The following is a 25,312-nucleotide window of genomic DNA, read 5'->3' on the forward strand; positions in this document are numbered from 1 at the left end:
ACCAAACATAGAATAATACAAAACAAAACCGAAACAAGCTATGACCTGTGTTGACAGGTCATGACATGTTGTACAACTGCACTGTATTGTATTGAAATGTAGCGCAAATAAAAATGCTAACTGTGTTTTAACATATCTACAGATCCTTAACCAAATAGCGACTGTGTTCTATCCTCCCTTCATGTTGGTATTGGTATCACAACGGTGACATACAGGCATGAAAAATTATGAAAACTCCAACTCATGTGACATCTGGCTAATATGTTCCCAGGATAGTTTTATCAGATGGCTTGCCACCCCAGAGACCGGACTATCGTTTCTTCACATCACATAAATAACGCTTACCAGAAGCCTGCGAAAATACGTGGCTATTTTAAAATCTTGCAGTCGCGCGTGGAAAAACAACAGGAAAAGTTTCATTTGTGTAGAACAGGGGTGGGCAATTAATTTTTACCGGGGGCCGCATGAGCAACCCGAGCACTGCTGGAGGGCCACATCGACAATATTTCAATTAAATTTTGCTCAATATTTTTTTTTATATATACCGTAAGATAAATAATAATAATAATAATAATTAATAATAATAGTAATACTTCAACATAGTGTGTGTAACAGCATTCCATGACTAATATAAATAAATTAACATTAATAATAAATGACAGTAAAATAAGCACACGTATGACTGAGGAGTCATAGTGTAACTTTGTGTGGTGTTTGAGTTGTCCGACTTTTTGTGTGGCCATAAACGCACCAGTGGTTTAGTGCTATGCGTGTTGGTGACAGATGACAAGTTGGTTTTGGCCTGGTTTGTACGGCAGAAAATGACTAGTTTTTCGAGATAGAAGTGTTTTACTCATGTTTTTGGTGTGGTTATGTCCGAATATAAACAGTTTTGCTCAATAAAGTGATCGATATAATTCCTGTCCTCGAAGCATCTCGATAGACGTTACAATAATTGAACGGTGTTCAATTGAATGGTGTTGACAAACACCGTTAGGGCCGCTTGTTGTCACTGTCACTCAGAGTTGCATTGCAAAATTACATAGAATAAATATGTTTATTTTGTTTAGAATTCAGATGGGATTTGATTTGGTGCGCGGCATATATTTGCTGCGCGCAGCAGACGCTTGAGCAGTGCGCAATTGCGCAGGCACGCACCTTCGAGGGAACGTTGCTTTGCAGTCCATGTCTTGTTGGAAACACGCCATTCTTCATCAACTTTTCTCTTTTTAGCGTCTCGGGTGTAAACCGTGCATCACTTGTCGCTGCATGTGCACCTTCACTCGCAGGTTACACACGGACACACGCCCATAAATAATACTTTTCAAAATAAAAGCAGCACAGTTGTATTGCGCGCACGACATAGATGTTTTTTCAACTTTATTTTGTAATTAATGATTGCAGCTGTTCACATTCACTCACAATCACGCACACGCATACGTTCACACGGAAGTAATACAAATAACGATTTTCAAAACAAAAGCAGCACCGTTGTATTGCACACTCGACATAGATACTTTTTAAAATTTATTTTGTAATTTATAATTGGCCTCATACGGGCCGGACAGGGACGCACAAAGGGCCGGATGCGGCCCGCAGACCGCAGAATGCCCAGGTCTGGTGTAGAAGCACAAACAATATTGGCATAGAGAGAGAGAAAGAAAGAGAGAGAGAGAGAGAAAGTTGATTTTCAGGTGGCTGTCAGCGTTGAAACATAACTGGTTGGTAATTATGGTGTCCAAGGCTGCAGAAACATTTATTTTGGGAGAGATAAATCATCATGTATTTAAACACAGCTTTAAGTCATGGGACATTAAGTTGTTTACTGTGTGGCAAGACGGCACACAAGCCTCCTCTAGTGGACACACAGGAGACAATCTGAAAAGACATTTATGTCCCTTTGCAATTTAAAGCACAATCTCTACCTATAAGGAACTAATGTTGAAACTTTATTTGGTTTAGGCAGTGAATTATGATGTTGTTTATGTTTTATATTGTACTGTGTTACCTGATATGGCATCCTTTTGTCTCTTTTTTTGTTTGGGTTACCCTTTTAAAAGCTTTATAAATGATTTGAAAAAAAAAACAAGTATAAGACTTTATAGAGCCTTAATAAACTGCAATACGCCATTTGATCAGAACACAGTCAAAGTAGGTTTTAGCTGCCAGATAGTCAACCCTGAAATCAATACATAGATAAGTAAATACAGCACAAATGTTAGACACTTATTACTAATAGACAATAATTTATGTAAGTGCAAAGATGAGTGAGGAGGCTCTAACTGGTCTGCTCGGCTGAAAATTATATATATATATATATGTGTGTGTGTCTGCGTGCAAGTGTGTGTTCGAACGTGTGTGTGTGCGTGCGTGTGTGCATGTGTGCGTGTGTGTATTTTTTTAAGGTGTGTATGTCTTTCTCTCGCTTTCTTTTCAAAAGTTTGAACACACTTTATCATTTAACTGTATGAGGAAGTGTTTCCACACTTTTTATTGGTACAATAGCAAAGTAATTAGTTACACTTTTAAGAACTTTTCATAATAAGGTGCTTATGAAATTGTACATAGAACCAGCAATATTGCATGTTTCATTGTTTAAAACCACATATTTGCAGTAAATCACAGTATTGAAGTCCTCATCTAGTCAGTACTAATTTTGTTTTTGTAGCACAGTTTCAAGATTTCACAAACATAACTTCTCAGCATGTGGCCTGGAAAGGCACGCCTGCATTTTTGCTTGCCGGCAACAAAATTATATATTTGGACTTAAATGCCACCATGGAGAGCATCCTTTGAGCTCCCTTGACGTGACATGATTGCATCTCTCGTTCTGGGCCCCAACCTTAGAATGCTTGCTGACTCCCATTTGAACCCCAATTTTTTTTTTTTTTTTTTTTTTTTTGCTTATGTTTAGCAATTTCAGTGTAATTAGATGAATGAGGATTAAAAAGAAGTCCAAAGAGAAAACTAATGTGGATGAAAGGAGGAGGAAAAAAAAGTCCAGCCTTCCTGACAGTGTAGCCACTGCAAATGGCCCGGGCAGAAGAAATTACAGGTTGTCTGTGTTAGAAGGAGGAGTGTATATTTGTAGAATGTGTATGTGAGGTATGTCTGCTTCTGTTTATACAACAGATTATACATGAGAGTAAAAGCACTATTACAGTAAGTATTTATACCCTCCTTCCTATGGAGTTTTGAAATGTTTATGCATGTTTTATAGTGTGTTTGTGTGATGCAACACATGCGCAGCTTCACACTCTCTGTCTTCTCGGTTATTGTGCAGTCGCTTTAACAAGGCTCTCTCTAAATAGAAACCAATTTAATTACCTATACTCACTGCTTTCTTTGTCTGAGCAACGTGATCTTTAACGCAAAGTATCCATTCTTGTTGAGCATGTGTACTGTCCAGACTAGACATGTTTTGATCAATGTTTTATGCTGCCAATTCCGATACCGATCACTGTGCATTTTTCAATGTATTTATTGCAATTGCAATTGACAGTTTAACAATATCAATACAATATTTAAACTACTTTATTATTCTCTTTTGTTACATGCAATTGTTTCAACAAAACAAAAACAATAGCACCAAAATAAGTAAACAAAAGAAAAAAATACTATCTGGTACTCAATTAAATTGTTTGGTTTTTGCTCCAAAATGTATCCTGTGTCTAGAATCGATTATATAATGGTACTAACCTTGGTATCGACACTACTAATATATGGATATATACAATACTCCTTTTACACGTGGTGTACTGTGACAATGCCGACACACCAACAGTTGTTGTTATACAAAACCCAAAACCAGTAAAGTTGGCACGTTGTGTAATTTGTAAATAAAAATAAAATACAATTCTTTCCCATTCTTGTTTGATGTACAGCTTAAATTTTTCAACAGTCCGTTGTGGTATTTGACGCTTCAAAATGCGCCACACGTTTTCAATGGGAGACAGGTCTGGACTACAGGCAGGCCAGTCTAGTACCCGCACTCTTTTACTATGAAGCCATGCTGTAGTAACACGTGGCTTGGCATTGTCTTGCTGAAATAAGCAGGGGCGTCCATGATAACATTGCTTGCATGGCAACATATGTTGCTCCAAAACCTGTATGTACCTTTCAGCATTAATGATGCCTTCACAGATGTCTAAGTTACCCATGCCTTGGGCACTAATACACCCCTATACCATCACAGATAATGGCTTTTGAACTTTGCGCCTATAACAGTCCGCATGGTTCTTTTCCTCTTTGTTCCAAAGGACACAACGTCCACAGTTTCCAAAAACAATTTGAAATGTGGACTCGTCAGACCACAGAACACTTTTCCACTTTGCATCAGTCCATCTTAGATGAGCTCGGATCCAGCGAAGCCGGTGGCGTTTCTGGGTGTTGTTAATGAATGGCTTTGGCTTTGCATAGTAGAGTTTTAACTTGCACTTACAGATGTAGCGGTGAACTGTAGTTACTGACAGTGGTTTTCTAAAGAGTTCCTGAGCCCATGTGGTGATATCCTTTAGACACTGATGTCGCTTTTTGATGCAGTACCGCCTGAGGGATCCAAGGTCACGGGCATTCAATGTTACGTGCAGTGATTTCTCCAGATTCTGTGAACTTTTTGATGATATTACAGACCTTAGATGGTGAAATCCCGAAAGTCCTTGCAATAGCTTATTGAGAAATGTTGTTCTTAAACTGTTGGACAATTTGCTCACGCATTTGTTCACAAAGTGGTGACCCTCGGCCCATCCTTGTTTGTGAATGACTGAGCATTTCATGGAAGCTGCTTTTATATCCAATCATGGCACCTACCTGTTCCCAATTAGCCTGCTCACCTGTGGGATTTTCCAAATAAGTGTTTGATGAGCATTCCTCAACTTTCTCAGTCTTTTTTGCCACTTGTGCCAGCTTTTTTGGAACATGTTGCAGGCATCAAATTCCAAATTAGCTAATATTTGCAAAAAATAAATTTTTTTAGTGATTTGCAAATCATTCTATTCTCTTTTTTATTTACGATTTACACAACGTGCCAACTTCACTGGTTTGGGGTTTATATTTATCTCCTGCCACAGATTTATTTCCCACATGTGTCAAAAGGTTGTAAGAGCCAGTTAAAGGATTGGGTTTTCCCCCGCTAACTACATTTAATGGGAAGGCTATTGTCAGGAGTGACCTGAACCACCAATCCTGTGCTGATGTCTTCCTTTCTTTTTGCGCCTTTGAAAAGCCGCAGAATAAGCTGAAACCCTAGTCCATTTGTATTGTCTGGACAAAAGAGAGCCCATTGTGGCCATGAGGGGTGTGGGGAGCTGCTTGTGGAGGTAAGGGTGCAAGGGGTCACTGTGCCAGAGAGGAGTTAGTCAGAGTCCGACCCCTGCTGGGTGTAGTGTTTGGGACTCTGAGCAAGTGTGTGTGTGTGTGTGTGTGGTGGGGGTGGGAGGGGGTGGGGGGGGGGGGTGTATGGGGTTAAAGCAGGTAGTGTGTGTGTTTTCTGAATGATGAGTTGCAGTGCTATGCATTTATCCAGCTGGGAGAGGCTTTCAGCAGAGAGGCACAGTTGCTGGGGGGGTGAGGTTATTTTGAAGGGAGGGTTGGGTGAGTGACGGGGACGCCAGCGTGCTGCTTCTCTCACGCCCCAGCAGGAGTTTAGACGGCTCCAGCTGCCACAGAACACCAGTGCTGGAAATGGAGCTGCTGATAGGGAAGCACAGGGCTGCTCAACCACTGGATTGTACTTTGTGGATTTGACTCTACTCATTTCTTAATTAAAAGTTCTCGAATTTTGCTTTGGTGCCTAAATGTTGTCACTTAGCAAAATGCACTCCAGAGCGAAGTCAAGGAGCTGTGACAACTACCTGAGTATCAAGGTATGGATTTGACGTTTGCTTTGAGAGTTGCAGGCTTGTGTTGGTATTTATTGGGAGCGGTTGTGTTATTGTGCATACTCATTGTATGACTTTTTAGCCCTAAAGCCTAACAGCTTTCTGTTTGTATTTGCATGAAACATTGGCAGGAACAACGTGGATGCTGTTGTTGTCCAATGAAGAACATTTCTTTGCTATACTGAAAAAAAGAACATCACATTTTTTTAACATTGTGAGTAAATGTATTTACTGCTTACTGGCTGCACTCTGAAAGACGCTCGATTGTCTCTCAAAATCTATTGGATTACAATAATAACTGAGTAAAGTTTGGTTCCTATTTAATTTGAATGTTTCTGGTCATGATAAGATCTTTAGCTTTTGACAGTAGAAATAATATTCAAAGTGCTTTGTATATCACTGCTGGTGTCAGGGAAGTAAACAATTTTGTATGCTTTCTGATAAGCCACTTTTCCTTTATCAGCTCCTGACTTGTTTTGGTATGCACCCATTGTATACTTACCCTGCACAGGAATCAACAGATTTTTTCAGTTGTCACTTCTCAAAACAACTTAATTTGTTCTTTTTATTTTTGTAACAACAATATATGTTACTGTGTGTGTTGTCGAAGGGATGTCGTAGAATACCAAAGCATAGAGTCAAAGAGGTCAGTCCGTGCTGCTTAAGAACAATATCCTGCAGCCAGTGTTGTTGACATCCTGTCAGACAAAGACATCAGTCGCCCCGATGACAACATAAATCAAGTCTTTCTCTTAACTAGTGTGAGAATCTTGTTAAAACAGCTTTTATTGGGAACCACAGCACAGTAAAGCCTCCCCTTTTTGGCTTTCTTTGTTGAATGGGCCCCAGAAAAAAAGATATGATTGTAAATTATATTGTATTGTGAAATAAATAAAATCAAAACTCAGAATCATCTTAATGTATCCCATATACACTACCGTTCAAAAGTTTGGGGTCACATTGAAATGTCCTTATTTTTGAAGGAAAAGCACTGTACTTTTCAATGAAGATAACTTTAAACTAGTCTTAAACTTAAAAAAATACACTCTATACATTGCTAATGTGGTAAATGACTATTCTAGCTGCAAATGTCTGGTTTTTGGTGCAATATCTACATAGGTGTATAGAGGCCCATTTCCAGCAACTATCACTCCAGTGTTCTAATGGTACAATGTGTTTGCTCATTGGCTCAGAAGGCTAATTGATGATTAGAAAACCCTTGTGCAATCATGTTCACACATCTGAAAACAGTTTAGCTCGTTACAGAAGCTACAAAACTGACCTTCCTTTGAGCAGATTGAGTTTCTGGAGCATCACATTTGTGGGGTCAATTAAACGCTCAAAATGGCCAGAAAAAGAGAACTTTCATGTGAAACTCGATAGTCTATTCTTGTTCTTAGAAATGAAGGCTATTCCACAAAATTGTTTTGGTGACCCCAAACTTTTGAACGGTAGTGTATATTGATATATAATGTAGGAACCAGAATATTAATAACAGAAAGAAACAACCCTTTTGTGTGAATGAGTGTAAATGAGGGAGGGGGGTTTTGTGGGTTGGTGCACTAATAGTAAGTGTATCTTTTGTTTTTTATGTTGATTTAATAAAAAAAACACAAAAAAAACACAAAAAAACCCCGATACCGATAATTAAAAAAAACGATACCGATAATTTCCAATATTACATTTTAAAGCATTTATCGGCCGAAAATATAGGCCTGCCGATATTATCGGCCGATAAATGCTCCAGTCTCTGCTTTTTGCAGATGATGTGGTCCTGATGGCTTCAACTGGCCAGGATCTTCAGCTCTCACTGAATCGGTTCGCAGCCGAGTGTGAAGCGACTGGGATGAGAATCAGCACCTCCAAGTCCGAGTCCATGGTTCTCGCCCGGGAAAGGGTAGAGTGCCATCTCCAAGTTGGGGAGGAGATCTTGCCCCAAGTGGAGGAGTTCAAGTACCTAGGAGTCTTGCTTACGAGTGGGTGTAGAGTGGATCGTGAGATCGACAGGCGGATCGGTGCGGTGTCTTCAGTAATGCGGACGCTGTATCGATCCGTTGTGGTGAAGAGGGAGCTTAGCCGGAAGGCAAAGCTCTCAATTTACCGGTCGATCTACGTTGCCATCCTCACCTATGGTCATGAGCTTTGGGTTATGACCGAAAGGACAAGCTCACGGGTACAAGTGGCCGAAATAAGTTTCCTCCGCCGGGTGGCGGGTCTCTCCCTTAGAGATAGGGTGAGAAGCTCTGTCATCCGGGAGGAGCTCAGAGTAAAGACGCTGCTCCTCCACATCGAGAGGAGCAAGATGAGGTGGTTCGGGCATCTGCTCAGAATGCTACCCGAACGCCTCCCTAGGGAGGTGTTTGGGGCACGTCCGACCGGCAGAAGGCCAAGGGGAAGACCCAGGACACGTTGGGAAGAGTATGTCTCCCGGCTGGCCTGGGAACGCTTCGGGAACCCCGGGAGGAGCTGGATGAAGTGGCTGGGGAGAGGGAAGTCTGGGCTTCTCTGCTTAGGCTGCTGCGCCCGCGACACCACCTCGGAAGCGGAAGAAAATGGATGGATAGTCAGGATTATTCCAAATTCATTGATTGGGATTAATCTCCATCCATCCATCCATCTTCTTCCGCTCATCCGAGGTCGGGTCGCGGGCACACAGCACTAAAATTTGAATAATCAAGACTTTTAGCTTTAATTTTAACCAGAAAACTTGGGTTTGGTAAACAAAAACAGTCAAGCTACAAGCCGTATTTATAAGGGTCTGCATTTCTACGCAAATCAGGGTTTATGCAAGTCGAGGGCCATACGGGGTGCAGGACACACAACGACGAGGTGGCACAGTAATTGATAAAAGAAGACACATACATCCCGGATGTCTTCAGGGTGTCATCGTCATCCTCCAACATTTTTTGGGACATCCCAAAATCCTTTGCAATTTATCATTGGTAACATATCATTGTTTAGTATACGTGATATTGATTTGGGCTCATTTGGTCAAAGTCCCTAAAAGGAGTTCATCAGTGTACAATCCTAGTTTTTGCCAAAAATGACCAGTCAAAATCATAGCCATCTATTCTGTCTGTTTTCAAACATAGGTCATTGAGACTTTTTTTGTGGGTCCTGTCATGAATGATAGACATTTCCACTAGATTTAGTGACAATTCTGGAAACTAGTGCCAGGGGCAAATTTTTTAGCCCCTGCTAAAAATGTATAGACAGTGGCACTGAGTGAATTGAGGGGGGTTTCGTGTTTAGAATGGCTGAAATATAACATAACTAACTTGCAAACATTTTAATAGGGCCATTGCTCTGCTGTCGCTTGGTCCTAAATATTTCACATATTTACCATTTCGGAAATACACCCATTTGAAGTACTCAATCTTCAAGGGCTTAAAAGTATCTGGACAAGATATTTATGAAGTTAATGCTGTAAAACATGTTACTACAACTATTTCTAGAATGTTGTGTGGTGACTTCCTAAAACTACTCTGGTGGTCAGTTTTTCCACTCCAGACTTGCTTCAATGTTGATCTTACTATGTGTGTGACCCTCAAAGGTTAAAGTTTATCATACAGAGATAACCCTTATTAACATGTCTTTTTACAGCACCATTACACCATTTTCCTATATACTGTGCCTCTAATGTTTTATTTACTATGAAGTCATGAGTTACTTGTGTTGACTGCAAAAAAAAATCCTTGGCCAGCTTTGTTGTTGTGAGATTTTTCACAGCAGTCTTTTTGAAATAGTACATACTTCAGCTACAGCTAGCAAGATTACACTGAAAAGAACTCAAAGGATGTTCGCAGAACTTTGTAGAGGGGTAGTGCATGGGTCATATAACATTTTGGTTTTGATCTATACACATTTGCATAACAATAATAATAGTATGAACAATGAAGTAGTCTGCCAACTGGCAAAAAGTTAAGAAAGCAGAAAAAAACATGCATGGTCATCATGCTGGATCAAAATCTGTCAAGGGAGCCATTTGGCTCTTTAGTTAGCGACTTGGCAGGTTGAGCTACCTGTGGCTATTGTTATCATTCTGCAGCCTTTGAGATTTTCAGTACCGTACATGGGGGATCCAGGGCTCTCCTGTTACATTCCCCTGGTGGCTTCATGCTCCACTGGAGGCCTGGTAGGCAGCCTTTTGTGTTTGTGACCCACTAAATGTGTCATAGTGTGAGCACCCCTCCATCACTCTCTCTCTCTCTCTCTCTCTCTCACTCTCTCTCTCTCTCTCTCTCAATCCTTCTCTAGGATTCACCCTTTGTTTATGCTCATCTTCCATTCTATGTCCTTCCCACCTTGTACTTATACTGTCTGAAGGCGTATTCTCTCATGCAAAGAAAACAGCCTTCTTTTATCTTGTTGTCGATTACTGTAAAGTTTTATTTTCGGGCCTCCCTATGTCTAGCATTAAAAGATTACAGATGGTACAAAATGCGGCTGCTAGACTTTTGACAAAAACAAGAAAGTTTGATCATATTACGCCTATACTGGCTCACCTGCACTGGCTTCCTGTGCACCTAAGATGCGACTTTAAGGTTTTACTACTTACGTATAAAATACTACACGGTCAAGCTCCTGCCTATCTTGCCGATTGTATTGTACCATATGTCCCGGCAAGAAATCTGCGTTCAAAGAACTCCGGCTTATTAGTGATTCCCAGAGCCCAAAAAAAGTCTGCGGGCTATAGAGCGTTTTCTATTCGGGCTCCAATACTATGGAATGCCCTCCCGGTAAAAGTTAGAGATGCTACCTCAGTAGAAGCATTTAAGTCTCATCTTAAAACTCATTTGTATACTCTAGCCTTTAAATAGACTCCCTTTTTAGACCAGTTGATCTGCCGTTTCTTTTCTTTTCTTTTCTACTCTGCTCCGGGGTCTACCGCTAGCCTGTTCATTGGATGGGGACATCTCTACGCTGCTGACCCGTCTCCGCTCGGGATGGTTCCTGCTGGCCCCACCATGGACTGGACTTTCGCTGATGTGTTGGACTTTCACAATATTATGTCAGACCCACTCGACATCCATTGCTTTCGGTCTCCCCTAGAGGGGGGTTGGGGGGCGGGGGGGTTACCCACATATGCGGTCCTCTCCAAGGTTTCTCATAGTCATTCACATTGACGTCCCACTGGGGTGAGTTTTCCTTGCCCGTATGTGGGCTCTGTACCGAGGATGTCGTTGTGGCTTGTACAGCCCTTTGAGACACTTGTGATTTAGGGCTATATAAATAAACATTGATTGATTGATTGATTGATTGTTACTTTACATGCACCTTTGTAACACCTGTTTTGCTGATGCCGCAGACTAAAACTATCCCACCTGGTTCCAGAGGCCAATAATTACTGCTATTACAAAGGAAGCCATTTACAAAAAGACCTGGCATCATGAAAGGGTGGGACGTCCCACTCTGGTCCTGTGTCATGGTTGAGGTTCTACGGCCAGGCGTTCACAACGTCTGCATTACTCTGTGCTCAGCTCTAACGGATGAGCGCTGTCATTCTGCTGAGACATGCACATAACACTGACCGGCCACAACATTAGTTACCCCTGCACAGTCGAATGGAATCCAGCTGTACCAAAAAAGTAAACCATGATCAAGACTAAACTCATGCAAAGGAATATAAGTATTTAGGTTTGTTTGTCGTCTGTTAGACTACTTCCTGCTTCACAGAGGATGGCCTAAGAAGTGCCCACATAGATTCTGCAGTGAAAGTAAATTCCTCAATGTGCTCCTTTATCTGGATTAGGACCAAATTTTTTAACTGTTCTTACGAACGTAGTGCGTGCTACAAACTAACAGATTTGTATGTAGCTTAACTATGTTGTTATTGTGATTGCAGTCATAATAGTGCACCACATTGAGAGCTCTTTCTAATATTTTGTTAGCTTCTTTTCTTGTTACCAAATGTCCTTGATCAACTATAAGGGAAATTGTCAACCTTATTATTTGATTATTTTTTATCTATTTTGTATTATTTCTCCTCTGGCTTGAGCATGTAAACTATGTCCAATGTAACGCACATGCATTAGTTATGTTTGTTGTCAGTTAATGACCGTGATTTAGCAAAGTTTAGCTACTAACGTTAGCTATCATTGAGAGTATAGCCTAACGTAACAACAACTTGACTGCAAATTGTTTGTACTGATACCAATTTATATAATACTAAATTTGTATTGTTTAACGTGTTCCTATAAAGGGGACCTATTATGCAAGACCAACTTTTCTTACCAATTGGTACCTGTTTTTGCGTATTTGGGATCTGTATAAGTCTCGAAAATTTGAATGTAAACAATAGAGGCATTGCAGACATTTTTAAAACAATATTGCCTTAATTCATACTTCCTCTCAACGAGCCGTTTGGAATTGGTACAATTTGTGACGTTTTCCTAACATGTAACGTCAGCAGATATCTCCCAAAGAGCTTTGCGTGAGTCCGACATTGTAGTCTGATATTGTAGTCACGAAGTTCCTCATTTTTCTCAATCCTCTTGTTGTGGGGCAGACTGACTCGTACATGCACATGCATTCTCCACTGTTACCATTTCTATTACAAAGTATAGTTCTAATTTATATCTGTCAGTAAACTCGATATGCAAGCGCTAAAACTACAACATAGATGACTGGGAGAAGACGCTGTCGAAGTGTTGCCTACAAAACAGAGACAATCAGAAAGTGGCATGAAGAAATTATTACCATATTATTATCATATAAACTATGCAAGATTTGACCAAAGAACCACCATTACATGTTATGTAGACAACAAGGAAGTGTTTTTAATGTAAAAAAAAAAAAAATCATAACATGATGCCTTTAAGAATCGCTTCGGACAACAAGCTAAGAACTCTCGTTTTTGGCTTGTTGTTCTTCTAACGATCAATAAATGGATTATTATGCCCAGCTGTATTGTACACTATTGCAAGCTACCACTCACAATAATAAAAAAAAGCTGAGGGTTATTGACTGAGTAAAGGCAACTCAATGATTACTTTGTTATAAGTTGTAGAGTGACGTATATAGCTCATGGCATTTGATTTATCCATCAACTCAAGTTCATACTAGCACCTTTTATTCTTCTTTGGGAACCTAAATAGGAACCTAGTGACCCGTCTTCGCTGTGTCATGAAGGCTTTCCTCTCATTGTTTGCATTTTCCTCATAAAACACCACGTTGTTCTTCTCCTGCCGGGTGACTAAGGCCCAGAGACATTTCTGTCCCACTAAGTGCTGTGTGACTACTAATGGAGGTGGGCGCTTTGTTTCTGCAGACCAACCCTGTGCTGCGCTCACCACTTAGGGAGGCAGTGATCACAATGAGCGCCTTGTAGCCGAGTTGTGGCATGTAAACCAATGCAGTCGACTGTACTCAATCTCCTCTCATAGACGTCGTTGAGCTGCTTAGAACAACAGTCCTACAAAGGGTGAAACATGGCATTGTCGGAGTCAATCCTCTGGAGCTCATGTGATGCTTTGATTTATATCACATTGTCATGAAAATCTAAAGGAAATTATGTTCTTCACATTGTATACATTTGCCAAATTGTGGGACTTTCCATGTCTATGCTGTTTATTTGTGTGGTTATCACTGGAGGCAGATGTCTCTTTCACTGTTGTGTTCCATTCGGGAAGGACAGATAGGAGAAGGATGTTTGGCCTTGAGTCCCTGCTGAAAGGACACCCATGCTTGGGCTGTTTACATAAATGCCACTGCAGATCAATCTCTCGGTGCCCTACACTAACCTGCCAGGCCGTGCATGGGCCATATAATTATCAACATCGCTGATATTAGAGGGTCACGTTCCCCTGGAGCCCTGGGCGTACTTTCCAGTTGCGCTTGTGTTTTTGTCCACTGACAGTGACGTCTCTTGGTCCAGGTGTTTCCCCTCCGTCTGATGGAAAGAGCATCACGGCTAATGTTTCCTATCGAGATATAACTTCCGAAATAATAGAGATCATGTTAAGTCAGTAAATTACCAAGTTTATCTGCAGTTATAATACTGCTCATTCAAGTTAAGCTATCAATAGTGCAAAAATGTCAACATTGTTTTTTGGGGGTTATGTTTTTATCAGGAAATACATAATTATAATACATTTTATGAGTACCGGTAGTCTTTGCTTGCACCTTGGCAAGAAACATATGCAGTACTAGCCTATGTTTCTGTATATAGCAAGGGATACAGTTCAATTCAGCTTGCACACATTGTAAACAAATTCCATGCAATGTGTGTGTAGATTCACCGTTTAGGTAACTGTTGGTAAAAGAGGATCTGGTGGAGCTTGATTAAAATGGTACCAATACTAACCATACCAAACTAGACTGATCTACTGCTTGGTGTAAATGAAGCTTAAGCTTCCCTTTGCCTTAAAGGTCCAATATTCTGTTATTTTTGAATAATTTAATTTCCACGTACATAATTGTGTAATTGTAAATTTGTTGCAGAAAATCTAATCCTAATGTTGATATTAAGACAGTTTAAAAGTGCTTTTGCCTTACTTAAACATGCTGTGTTGCGTGTCTGTAGCTTTAATGCTAACGAGCTGTGTTTGTCTTCACCTGTCTACGACAAAGCATGTGTCTTCAGGAAGTGCAATAACGCACTTCATCCACTTTTTACATCTCCACTTTTATCTCTGCACTTATTCAATAAATGATAGGACTGTACAATTAATCGAATTTGGGTTTCGAATCCGATTATAGCATCTCATGATTATGAAAATATGACAATCGAAAAAAAATAATAATGGGCCACGCAACGTGCATGCAAATTCCGGAGCTTGTGACAGCAAAACAGGTGAGGATGCAAATGAGAGGAAAAAAAAGCATACCTACTAGAAGTTTAGGATGTCATCAGAGTTGCTTTTTATTCGACACAGCGCTATTATGCCTAATCTATAATCACTAAACTCAACGAAAAAAAATAAGGCATATGATTTTTGCGTTTACATAACCACGGACGGAGTCACATAATTGGCCATTAAAACAGAACCCGCTGTTAGATGCAGAATATCACAGAAATTGACATAAATGTAATTGAAATGTTGTCATTAAAAGTAGAAGGAACATTTGTTTGGGAAAATAATGTGTCCGGTAGCGCTCATTCACCCTCCCTAAACTAAACAATGTCGAAATAACACTTGAAACAGCGACTAGACTACGAAGCTAAAGCTAGCCAGACCAATCCATACATCCACAACACATCTCAGCTGCTTGTGTTGTTGTGAACGACATCATCGATGTAACATCAATGTACAAACAGTGGTCGCAACATGAGAGGTGCTTTTGGTTTTTTTAAAGCCTCAAGTTTGTCGTCTTTTTACTTGTCAAGCTGGAGCCTATCCCAGCTGTACTCGAGCGGAAGGCGGGATACACCCAGAACACCATCCACACTCAGATTCACATGTAAAAGTGGGACAGGAGGACACAAATGTTAGCAATACTAGCAAAGCTAGTATATGTGAGCTACAATCCATTACAATCACATTTTTACAGCATCATCATGCTAGGTCAACCTAATTACTGAGAAAAAACGAATGATTAAACTCCCACTTCTGTAGCTGACTGATGAATAGTTTGCAGAGAGTTTGTCCCAAAGCCTGTTTTTTTTTATTATAAAGTTGTTTTCCAACAGTTGTAAGCGCATCTAGAAGAATGAGGTTTTTTCTTTATGACATCATGAAAACCCACAACTTCAAAGGGTGATCATTAGTGTGCCTTTTTAATCACAAACGGAGCAAACAAGTAATAATAAATAATGAAATAATATCAAAAAAACCAAAAAAAAAACCTTTTGATTTAGATTTTTTATTTTTTATTTTTTACTTTAAGACACTTCAATTAAAAAAAATGCAAAAATATAATGCATAAAGAAATAACAGTAATTTACTTAAAAACTTTACTTTAATTTACTTACCAACTTGGAATTGAATAATGTAAAAGCATTGGAGATTAAATGCTAGATAAAAAGGTCTTAGTATGAGTCTTGAAGGTTGACAGGTTGGTGCAGTTACGAGTGGGAACTGGAAGAGAGTTCCAGAGGGAGGGGGCAGCGAAGCTAAAGGCTCTCAAGAGGTTGGCAGCAGATGAGCATAGGGGACTTGTTGGGGAGTGCAAGTCTGTGAGGTAAGGGGATCCAGTGAGAGGGATAAAAGGTTTTATCATGTTTGGTGAGATGAACGCACAAGATATCGTAAAAAAGTAAAGTTTGCACATTAGGGGACTGATATTGTTTAACATTTGACATTTCTGTGTTTGACACAGGACGCTGAGTCTTTGGACAACTGCATCCAGAGCACCTTGTCTGCCCTTTACCACCCCTTTAGCGCTACCGCCTCCACCGTCCTGTGGCAGCTTTTCAGCGTGGTTGAAAGACAGTACCGTGGTGACGGCCTCCGCTGCTTCATTGACTTTTTGCTTCCTGCCAAGAGGATCCTCCAGATCATCCAACAAGAAACTTGTGTGAGTGGTCAAATGAATAAGATTTCTGCAGACTAATAGAGAGTCCCTGTTGATGAACGCTCCTTGTTCAATTTAGACGTACTTACTCAGTTATACAAAGTAATGATAAGAAAGACTAACAAATGCAGAGGAATGTGAGAACAGTGTAGCTGTGTGTGAATATCATGGTTGCAAGGGAATAGGAAATAGAGCAATGGCATGCAAGTTGAAAAGCCACTATTTTTTCCGAATAGCTGTGGTCTGCTTGAGAGGCTGCCATGGTCCTATGTGAAACTAAATATTCTCCCACCCAACCTTTTATGACAAAGCAATGCAACTTTAATTCCCTCTGCATTCATCTCCTTTGGTGATTACACTATGATGATAGCCGCAGAGCGATAGTTTCACCCAAGCCTACCCCCCGAGAACAACCTGCTTTACATGGGGCGGTATAGCTCGGTTGGTAGAGTGGCCGTGCCATCAACCTGAGGGTTGCAGGTTCGATCCCCACTTCCGCCATCCTAGTCACTGCCGTTGTGTCCTTGGGCAAGACACTTTACCCACCTGCTCCCAGTGCCACCCACACTGGTTTAAATGTAACTTAGATATTGGGTTTTCACTATGTAAAGCGCTTTGAGTCACTAGAGAAAAGCGCTATATAAATATAATTCACTTCACTATAATTCACTTACATGGGAGTCTTTGTACAGCAGGGAACTTTAGAAGCTCTTCTCCACAGCCTCTGCTCACGATCAAACAAGATGGGATTGCTTTTGATGTCTGTTGTATTTCGTCACATTGAAGTGTTGAGTTGCGGTTGCTGTGCAACCAGGCCTGATTAGACAGGTTTTCCTCTTGAAAATAATAATTAGTTCAAGTGATTGCTCACGTGTGTAGTGCCTCTCAATTACATCTAATTATGTGCTGCAGTTAGTGATGCACGTCTCATAAGCAAGGTTTTACGGCAGTGGGTATTAATGATACCTCTCTTTTTTCACAGATAAGGTTTAGAGGACTGCTGCTCTATCATGAAGGGTGGCCTCTCTGCATCCACGACAAAGTGGTCTTACAGCTGTGCCCCTTGCACAAAGTGAGACTAAAGCAAGGAGACTTCTACCTACAAGTTGTACCCTTAGGGCGAAAGACAGCCAAACTTGTGATAAAATGCCTGTCGTCCAGTGGACAGGCTATCGTGGAGATCTCTGTTGCGGAGAGCATGTATGGCAGCGTCTTCACCACTGAGTTCCTGCAGAATGTAACACTTGAACGGAACCTGCACCCACTACAGAACTGCCTGCTCACGACCGGTACGTCGGTGTACAGGACCCCGTGGAAGAACGTGGTCAACCCGCCCTTTGTCAGCAACACGGCAGAAGTAGTCATGCAAGCGCACTGCACCAGGGGGGGCTTTCGCGGCCAACTTAGCGCATGTAGCACCAGCGGATCCACGGGCACCCTGGACAGCCACCGCAGCTCCAGGGAGTCCCTCCAATCTCAGGGAGCAGACTTAACCTTCTCAGAGCCCGTCTCGCCAAACATAAGCCACACGGATGCCAGCAGCAATAGCCATAGCACAAGTAGAGTAGACATAACAACTCCTGTAATTCAGCTCAGTCCCAGTGAAGATTGTGGGACAGAGCACAGACGGGAGAACTTTGGTGGGAGAGAGAGAGGACAAGCATCGAAGATGCTTTCATTTAGTACAGACCTCAGCAATCCAAGCCCTCGTAGACGACACCCAAGAGACTCTGTAGTCTTTGAGAGCAGAAGACTTTTCAGGAAATCCTACATGGAAGCCCTGCAGAACCCCATGAGCCTTGGGTCTAGCTCTGAGTCCATCCTGGAAGAAAATACGGAGCATAGCGATCTAAAAGGGAGGTCTGTGACACTAGGCAGCAGCCCGGAGGCCTGCACTTCTTCTCATGAACACTTAGCCAGGAGGTTGGGGAGCCGAGGATGGCTCAGTGGTGACGACTCGTGGTCCAGCACACCTTTACATTACTTACAAAGAGGGCTGCGGAGCGCAGAGAGGCGGGCGGAACGCCGCTCCAAGTCGTTGGAGAGGACTAATAAGGCAGACCAAATTAAAGCTCACCGAGAGAGATCTTCTTCTGGGGGATCAGCCAGCATCTCCCCCAAAAAGCTGATGAATGGGTATGTTCTTCGCTTTGGGAAGTTGGAAGTGGAGACCGCTCTTCCTGGCTCTGAGAGGAGAAGTGGCAAAGAGGGGTCAGGTATGTAATGTTGTTATTTAGTAATTGTAATTGTATTGGTAATAGACATACTCAGCCAGTATGATAATGGGATTTTACAAATGTTTTTTCTACAATAAATTTAAAGGTACTCAACAAATTAGACTTCCTAACCCATCAGTAGAAGCACACACTATTGGCGAAACACTGGAGAACTTAGTACTTGGAAGCTCACACCCACATGCTGAGGCCGGTCAGGTGGATCAAACCTGAAGCCCCTCAGCCTTAACTGCTCTTCTACCATTGTTATGATTCACCGTGACGTCCGACGGTTTGTCATTCCTCAAAAAAACACAACCCGAGGGTGCGAAAACTAAGTTTGCCTTTTGAAAACAAGACAGGCTGGTGTGGGCGTGTTTTGCAATGATAGCCTGCAGCAAAACTGGCTACAACAGCGATGAGACGGTTCACTACTGTGAAACTGTAATGCCGTCACTGCTGACAGATTGCTTTTCAGAGGAGACTTGATGTATTTTTTGGCAGCGGGTGTGAGGGCGCGTGTACGGTTTTGGCCCTACACTGGAAAGTGAAGTGAAGTCACATCTGTGTGTTGTCTTTCGCACTGTGTGTCTATTTGGTTTTGTGTTGATTCAAGCTGGGTAACTGAGGTAACAGATGACATAGGCTTGGGCAATATGGCCTAAAGATAAAATCTCTGATTTTTTCATTAAAAAATTGATTTAAGATTTTTAACTACTTTTTGAAAGAAACCAATGAATGAAAGTGACAGATAACTCAAAACAGGTTTTTCTTTTATTTGATCAAAACTAGTACAATAGTTCGAAATGACACTGCATATACTGCATTTTACTCTTAGCAAAATTCAATTATATATACTGTTGTTCCTTTTAGACCAGATATAAATTGTACTTTTTATGGAATCATTTTTGGAAGAACTAAATTAGGGTCTTCCTCTGGAAGACAATACTTCTGTCTTGAACATATTGCTTCTGCTAACAAACATGGAGCTTTGCAGATTGCATGCAAATGAACAACATTGAGATGAATAAAATGCAAACTTAAAACCTGTGTCTTGAATAAAATACTTATGTAAAGAAAAATGTAGCATTGCACACTACATGCAAATAAACTCCAATCAATCAAAAAAGATATCCATAAGTAGCAATAATCAATAATAATCAATCAGACCAATAAAGTGCGAACTTAAAACTTTTGTCTTGAATAAAATACTTTTGTAAATAAAAATGTAGTATTGTACATTGCATGCAAATGAATAATCAAGTAAAACATTAAGAGGACTATAGTTTTAGTAAGTGGATATACGCAGGCCTTTCCATTGTATGTGCCCCACATCTTAACGATGTGCAGAATGATTGTTTTCGTGAAATCTCTGGGCATTGTGCTTTTTTCTCATTGTACATGGTACCTTGTGAGTTAGTTTGTTGTTGCAGTCTCGTTTGCCTCGTAAACAGTTACATTTCCCGCACTCGGTTAGATGCGGTTTCAGATACTGGAATAAGTGTGTTGTGCTGCTGCCTTTTTTTAAACAAACTTTGCAGCTTGCAGTCATTTGTTCCACGTCTGTTGCCGCAAAACAAAACCACTGATAGCACTTTTCTTTTCTTTGGAACAAACATCTCGCTCTTGTGTTAGCATTAGCATTTTTCTGGGTGTGTGAATTTCCACGAAGGAAACAAGGCGGACAGCGAAAGCTTCGGAAGCTCCTGGCGGCAAACAATATGGCCAAGCAAGAGCAGAAAAAACTTTAATTTTTAAAATCGTCTGCAGTAGAAAAAAAATTATCTATACATTTGGTATTTCACCCAGGCTTAGGATGACGTCTTGTGGTTGTTTTAACTATTTATTTGCACAGCAAATGTTTTGTTATAGAGTCAGCTCACCAGCATCTCACACAATAAAATACAACAATATAGTAGTTGAAGCAATTAGATATCGGATCACAGTTGCATTCCTAAGATGACCTCACCGGGGATTGCGTTTCAGCCTTTCCTAAGCAAGTTTCCCACAAGTGTGTTTCAAAGACAACAAAAGATTGTGTAAACCAAGAAGAGGGACAATGTGATAGCTCCATACTGTGCTTCCAGATATGGAGGGGTTGCTCTGATCCCACATGGGTTGCCTCATTTACAAAAGTCCCATCAGCTGGGATCATTTAGGGACGTTAAAGTATTTCAAAATCTCTCACTAAGAAGACCACACATATGCTACCAAACCCTACCCAACATTTTGCATAAGATCAGAACCTAAACCTATTTGAGACATGTCCTCACCGATCGATCACTAGCCTCCAAAGGCGGTGACATGTCCAACAACTGGACACAAACAATCAGACTTTCACCCCAGACAATACTCGGTGGGCTTTACTTGACATTTGTCACTTCCTGTGAAAACAAAGCAATTTAGGAAACATGCGGCAAACACAAGCCTGCTCGCACAGTGGCACAGGAAACACAGTGGCTGTTTGGAAACAATAGAGGCTGAGCTGGCTGGGTTTACTCTAACATAACTGAGTGGGACTAAAAAAGAGGCCTCCAACTGTAGAAAAACACAACATTGTCAGACAGATGTACAATTACAGCGCTTTTCAACAAAGCCATGTTGGCTTCTGAGCGTGTACTGTAACTGTTATTGTCATGATAGGACTGTTGGGTTGGTAACGCCGTGGTGCTCAACAGTGTGTTCTTTAGATGCTGAACTGTCATTGTGTGAATGCTTGGAAAAAATCAACAAAACAAATGTACTTATTTTTAATATGGTGCTATATCAGTTGGGAAAATATATAATTGTGTGCCATAACTGTTAATGGATATGATAGGTTTATATATTTTAGAATAATTTAATTCACACAAATATTGGTGGGAAAATTCTAGGATATTGGCTATAATTTTATTTTTTGTTGTGTTTTCATTGTAAAACATTCCTTTAAGGCGGTGCCATATTTTCATGTTTTGGCAGTGACATCACTAGTTTGAGCTTTCCCTCACAAATAAGTAAGAATAAGTTGTATTAATGAATATAAAACGTTTAAATACAACTGCAATAAAGATTAGGACATAATAAAAACGTTAGAACAAAATTATACTTCCATACCTGGCGTGTGTACTCTTAAAGGGGAACGGCACTTTTTTTGGAATTTTGCCTATCGTTCACAATCATTATAAAGACATGACGACGAATGTATTTTTTTTCTAATGCATTCTAACTCACAAATAAACGTAAATAAAAGCCTGCTTACAACTGAGCCAAAGGAAGGTCCTCTATTCCGCCCATAAAACCCGATAAATGGTAAGTGTGGTAAGCTGCTTCCTTGCTCGTGAAAGATTATTCTAGAACATAAATCATGGCTCTCACCTGGATAGTAGAAGGATGAGGACATATTCTAACAAGTTGGTACACATTGACATCCAATTTAGACCCAGAAATGGCAAAAACGACACAAAAGACGCTTGGTCCCCCCACCCCCACCCCCACCCCCCTTTTTTGCGAGGATTATGAGTCATTCTTCATTTAAAACAGGACTATGACAAGATTCTATAAATCGGCATCCTAATGACAGCAGGCATTGTACAATAACTGATGTTTTATTATGTTTGTTGGCTCTCATGAAGTCTGCAGTATGTAATAATCAGTGATGTTGTTTTAAAAAAAAGCAAACGTCATGCGTTTTTTAAATTAATGCACCGCGTACACTTAAAATGAGTGAAATACTTAAATATTAAATATTATTATAAATGTGCCCATTACTACATTACATATATACTGTACTTACAGCATGTATAAAAAACATTAATGGTGGTGTTTGAATATTTTTAAGGGCTTTACTGTATAGGCAGAATACATATAGTGGACTTTTGATCGCATTTATTCAATATTTACAATGCATTAAAATTACATAATGATTGTGAATGGTTGGCAAAATAAAAAAAGGGCAGTTCCCCTTTAAACTACTCCATTTAGAATAATGAACCCGAAAAGTAAATCCAAATTAAAAATAAATAAAAAAATACAAGAAAAAATAAATACAATTTAATATATATATGTGAGTGACATCCGTTTTTATAAATACACTGTAACACTGCTCCTTTCCAATGTAATAAATACTATACTGTATATCACATACAGTACAACAGTGTTATGTTAGCAACTTTAGCATTACTATGTGAGCTACAGATAGGCTTTGCAAACCATCCCTTGAAAAATGGAATCATCTGTGTTCAGAAACAAAAGTATTCGTCCTGGGACGCACACATCTCACAAATTACCGTGAAAATCAAAAATAGTTTGTAAAATGTCAAATAATGAATGACAGGGCTTATTACCACTCATTATCTGTCACTAAATACAAAATAGCACAGTTCACAGTTAATCCCTGCTCCTGTCTGATACACATTCCTGTCTTAATTCCTATGGAGAAAGCCGAAATGCGGTTATTTATTTCACTCTGTTATTGTTGTTGTATTGTACTGAAAAATTGATTATTAATTCATTTATATACCATGTGTTCTTTTTACCTCAAAACATGCATCTAATTAAATTCAGGTTTGAGTCAAATAGTTTAAAAAAATGTTCACATAAACAAAAGAAGGCCCAAAAAAATAGTACAGTCGGTTTGGTGGACCCTGGCAACAAGGTGTTTATTTATTTTTCAGGGAATTGGCAACCATAGCTCTACAGTGTTAGTGTTAAAGTCACAGTTCACCAGGCTACCATGCTTGATTAAATCATTTTGCCATAGAAAATCAAACTAATACAGCTTTGTGAGACATACCATAATTATTGTATTTGTATTAACATTTTTAGGGATGCACCTAAATTTAAATTCTTGGCTAAAACTGAAAATGTGGGAACCAAGGACGAAAAACAACACACCAAATAAATTACAATGCCAGTTATTATTACCATTTGCCAATACTGAATGGTGCCAAAGACAAAGTCGACACACTCTGAGATACTTTCCTTTTCGGTGCATCACTAATAATTGTACACTCTGTACGCTGTAAAATCAATAATTACAAAAATCCTGTAATGTATACTAATTTGACTCTTTCAATACATGGCTATTAGCAAACACAAACAGGATACATCATGCACTGCACTTGATGTTGTTTAATGTTTGACTTTACAGCCCCATGCAATTGTTGATGACTGAAGTGCTGTTATCAACCAAACCCTCCTCATCCCACCCCCCGGATTGTAAATAATGTAAATAATTCAATGTATGTACTCTGATGATTAACTTGTGTGTTGACTGTATTATGATGATAGTATATATTTGTACCATGAATTGATTACGTGGACCCCGACTTAAACAAGTTGAAAAACGTATTCGGGTGTTACCATTTAGTGGTCAATTGTACGGAATATGTACTGAAATGTGCAATCTACTAATAAAAGTTTCAATCAATCAAAAAAAAAGCCAAGTGGCTTATCTGCCAGCCACAGCTTTTTCTCCTAATGGTGCTGTTATACAGTATATCTGAAGGTAAAATTGCATTATAAGCTGTACTATACACAGTCTGTGTTAATGTTTTACTGTAACAGGTGGTGCTAAGAAATATTAAACTGTGTATGTGTGATCATTTCCCCTCAAAATCTGATAATTTTCAAACTTCTGGTACAATAATGTGCTATTTCCCATCTGGCAACATTGAACTAATGCTCCCATGGTGCTCTGATGCTAACTGACAGATGGTTAGAAACGCTCCAGGCTTTATTTTAAGATGTGGAGTGAAGCCTTTTTTTCTAGTTTAGAAAAAAGAGATGTAAAATATAAAAAAATTATTTTATTGCATCATGCATATATCTTTAGAACTTTAATATCTTTTTTTTGTTGGTATTTTTTAACCTGTTCGTAATATTGTTAATAGATACCCATAGTTGGTGTACAGATTTACTTTACAAAAGACACGTATTCCATTACTTTTGTTTTACTTTATTAAATATTTGGATATATTTAGTGTTTGGCGCAATCAAAGAAGATCACGAGGGGATAGAAAGAAGAAAAAAGAAGACAGAGTGGGGGAATTGTGGGGACAAGACAGAGGGAGACAATAACAACAACAGAATTACCTCAGCAGATATAGTGTATACACATTTGATCCCAGTATTCATTAGCAATACAAATGAGTTAAGTATACAGTAATAACACAGTATTGACAATGAACATTATTACACTATAATTGGAACAATATTAATCATATTAATAGTAATAACAATATTGATGAATTAATCATAATACTTACCTATATTATAATCGTTACTATCATTTCAAATGTAAAAATAGATCAATTAGATGAATATGCCCCTAGGAGGAATCAGTGTGATTTACTTATATTATCTTTTACAGGTGAAAGGGAAGATTTTGTCTTTTTCTTAAACTGTAGTGTGTTGTGTTTGACACAGTCTTTAATTATGATGTCACCAGGGCAGCAAGATGACAGCAGTGATAGCAGGAGGTCCAGACTTGTGGAGGAGGAATCCCACTGTCCAAAAACTGCCAAAGGGTCGGCCATCAAGGTGGTACTGTCGTCATCAAGCTCGTCCAATGACAGTGACTTGTCCCTCCCCAAGCGGGTGACAGAGGTCAATCAGGACCTGCTTGCATCAGGTGCAGTGATCTTGCCAGGTAAGGGCAACATTGTTATACAAGAAAGCATGTCTGACAGGAGTCTTTTGGGTTTAATTTAAAAGTTAGATGTGAAAAAACCTGGCTGGAGTCGCTTCTCATCTTGTGTTTACCTCTTCTTGGTCTTTTGTCTTCCA

The 25,312-nt window shown here is 39.9% G+C and overlaps 1 protein-coding gene across 4 annotated transcripts in view; it reads left to right on the forward strand.

The window, feature by feature from the left end:
• zgc:158766 (uncharacterized protein LOC100009641 homolog) overlaps positions 1-25,312 on the forward strand; it is a 109,527-nt gene that overhangs the window by 51,728 nt on the left and 32,487 nt on the right. For 3 of the 4 annotated variants that reach the window (XM_062063007.1, XM_062063010.1, XM_062063009.1), the window contains exons 1-4: positions 5,648-5,864; positions 16,140-16,337; positions 17,317-18,550; positions 24,975-25,175. In XM_062063007.1, the coding sequence (XP_061918991.1) occupies positions 5,796-5,864; positions 16,140-16,337; positions 17,317-18,550; positions 24,975-25,175 (1,702 nt within the window). In that variant the 5' untranslated portion in view covers positions 5,648-5,795. Of the gene's footprint in view, positions 1-5,647; positions 5,865-16,139; positions 16,338-17,316; positions 18,551-24,974; positions 25,176-25,312 lie in introns of those variants that run through there. The other variant, XM_062063008.1, reaches the window with a different exon arrangement.

Source organism: Entelurus aequoreus, linkage group LG11 (genome assembly GCF_033978785.1).
Source record: "Entelurus aequoreus isolate RoL-2023_Sb linkage group LG11, RoL_Eaeq_v1.1, whole genome shotgun sequence".
Taxonomy (NCBI): domain Eukaryota; kingdom Metazoa; phylum Chordata; class Actinopteri; order Syngnathiformes; family Syngnathidae; genus Entelurus; species Entelurus aequoreus.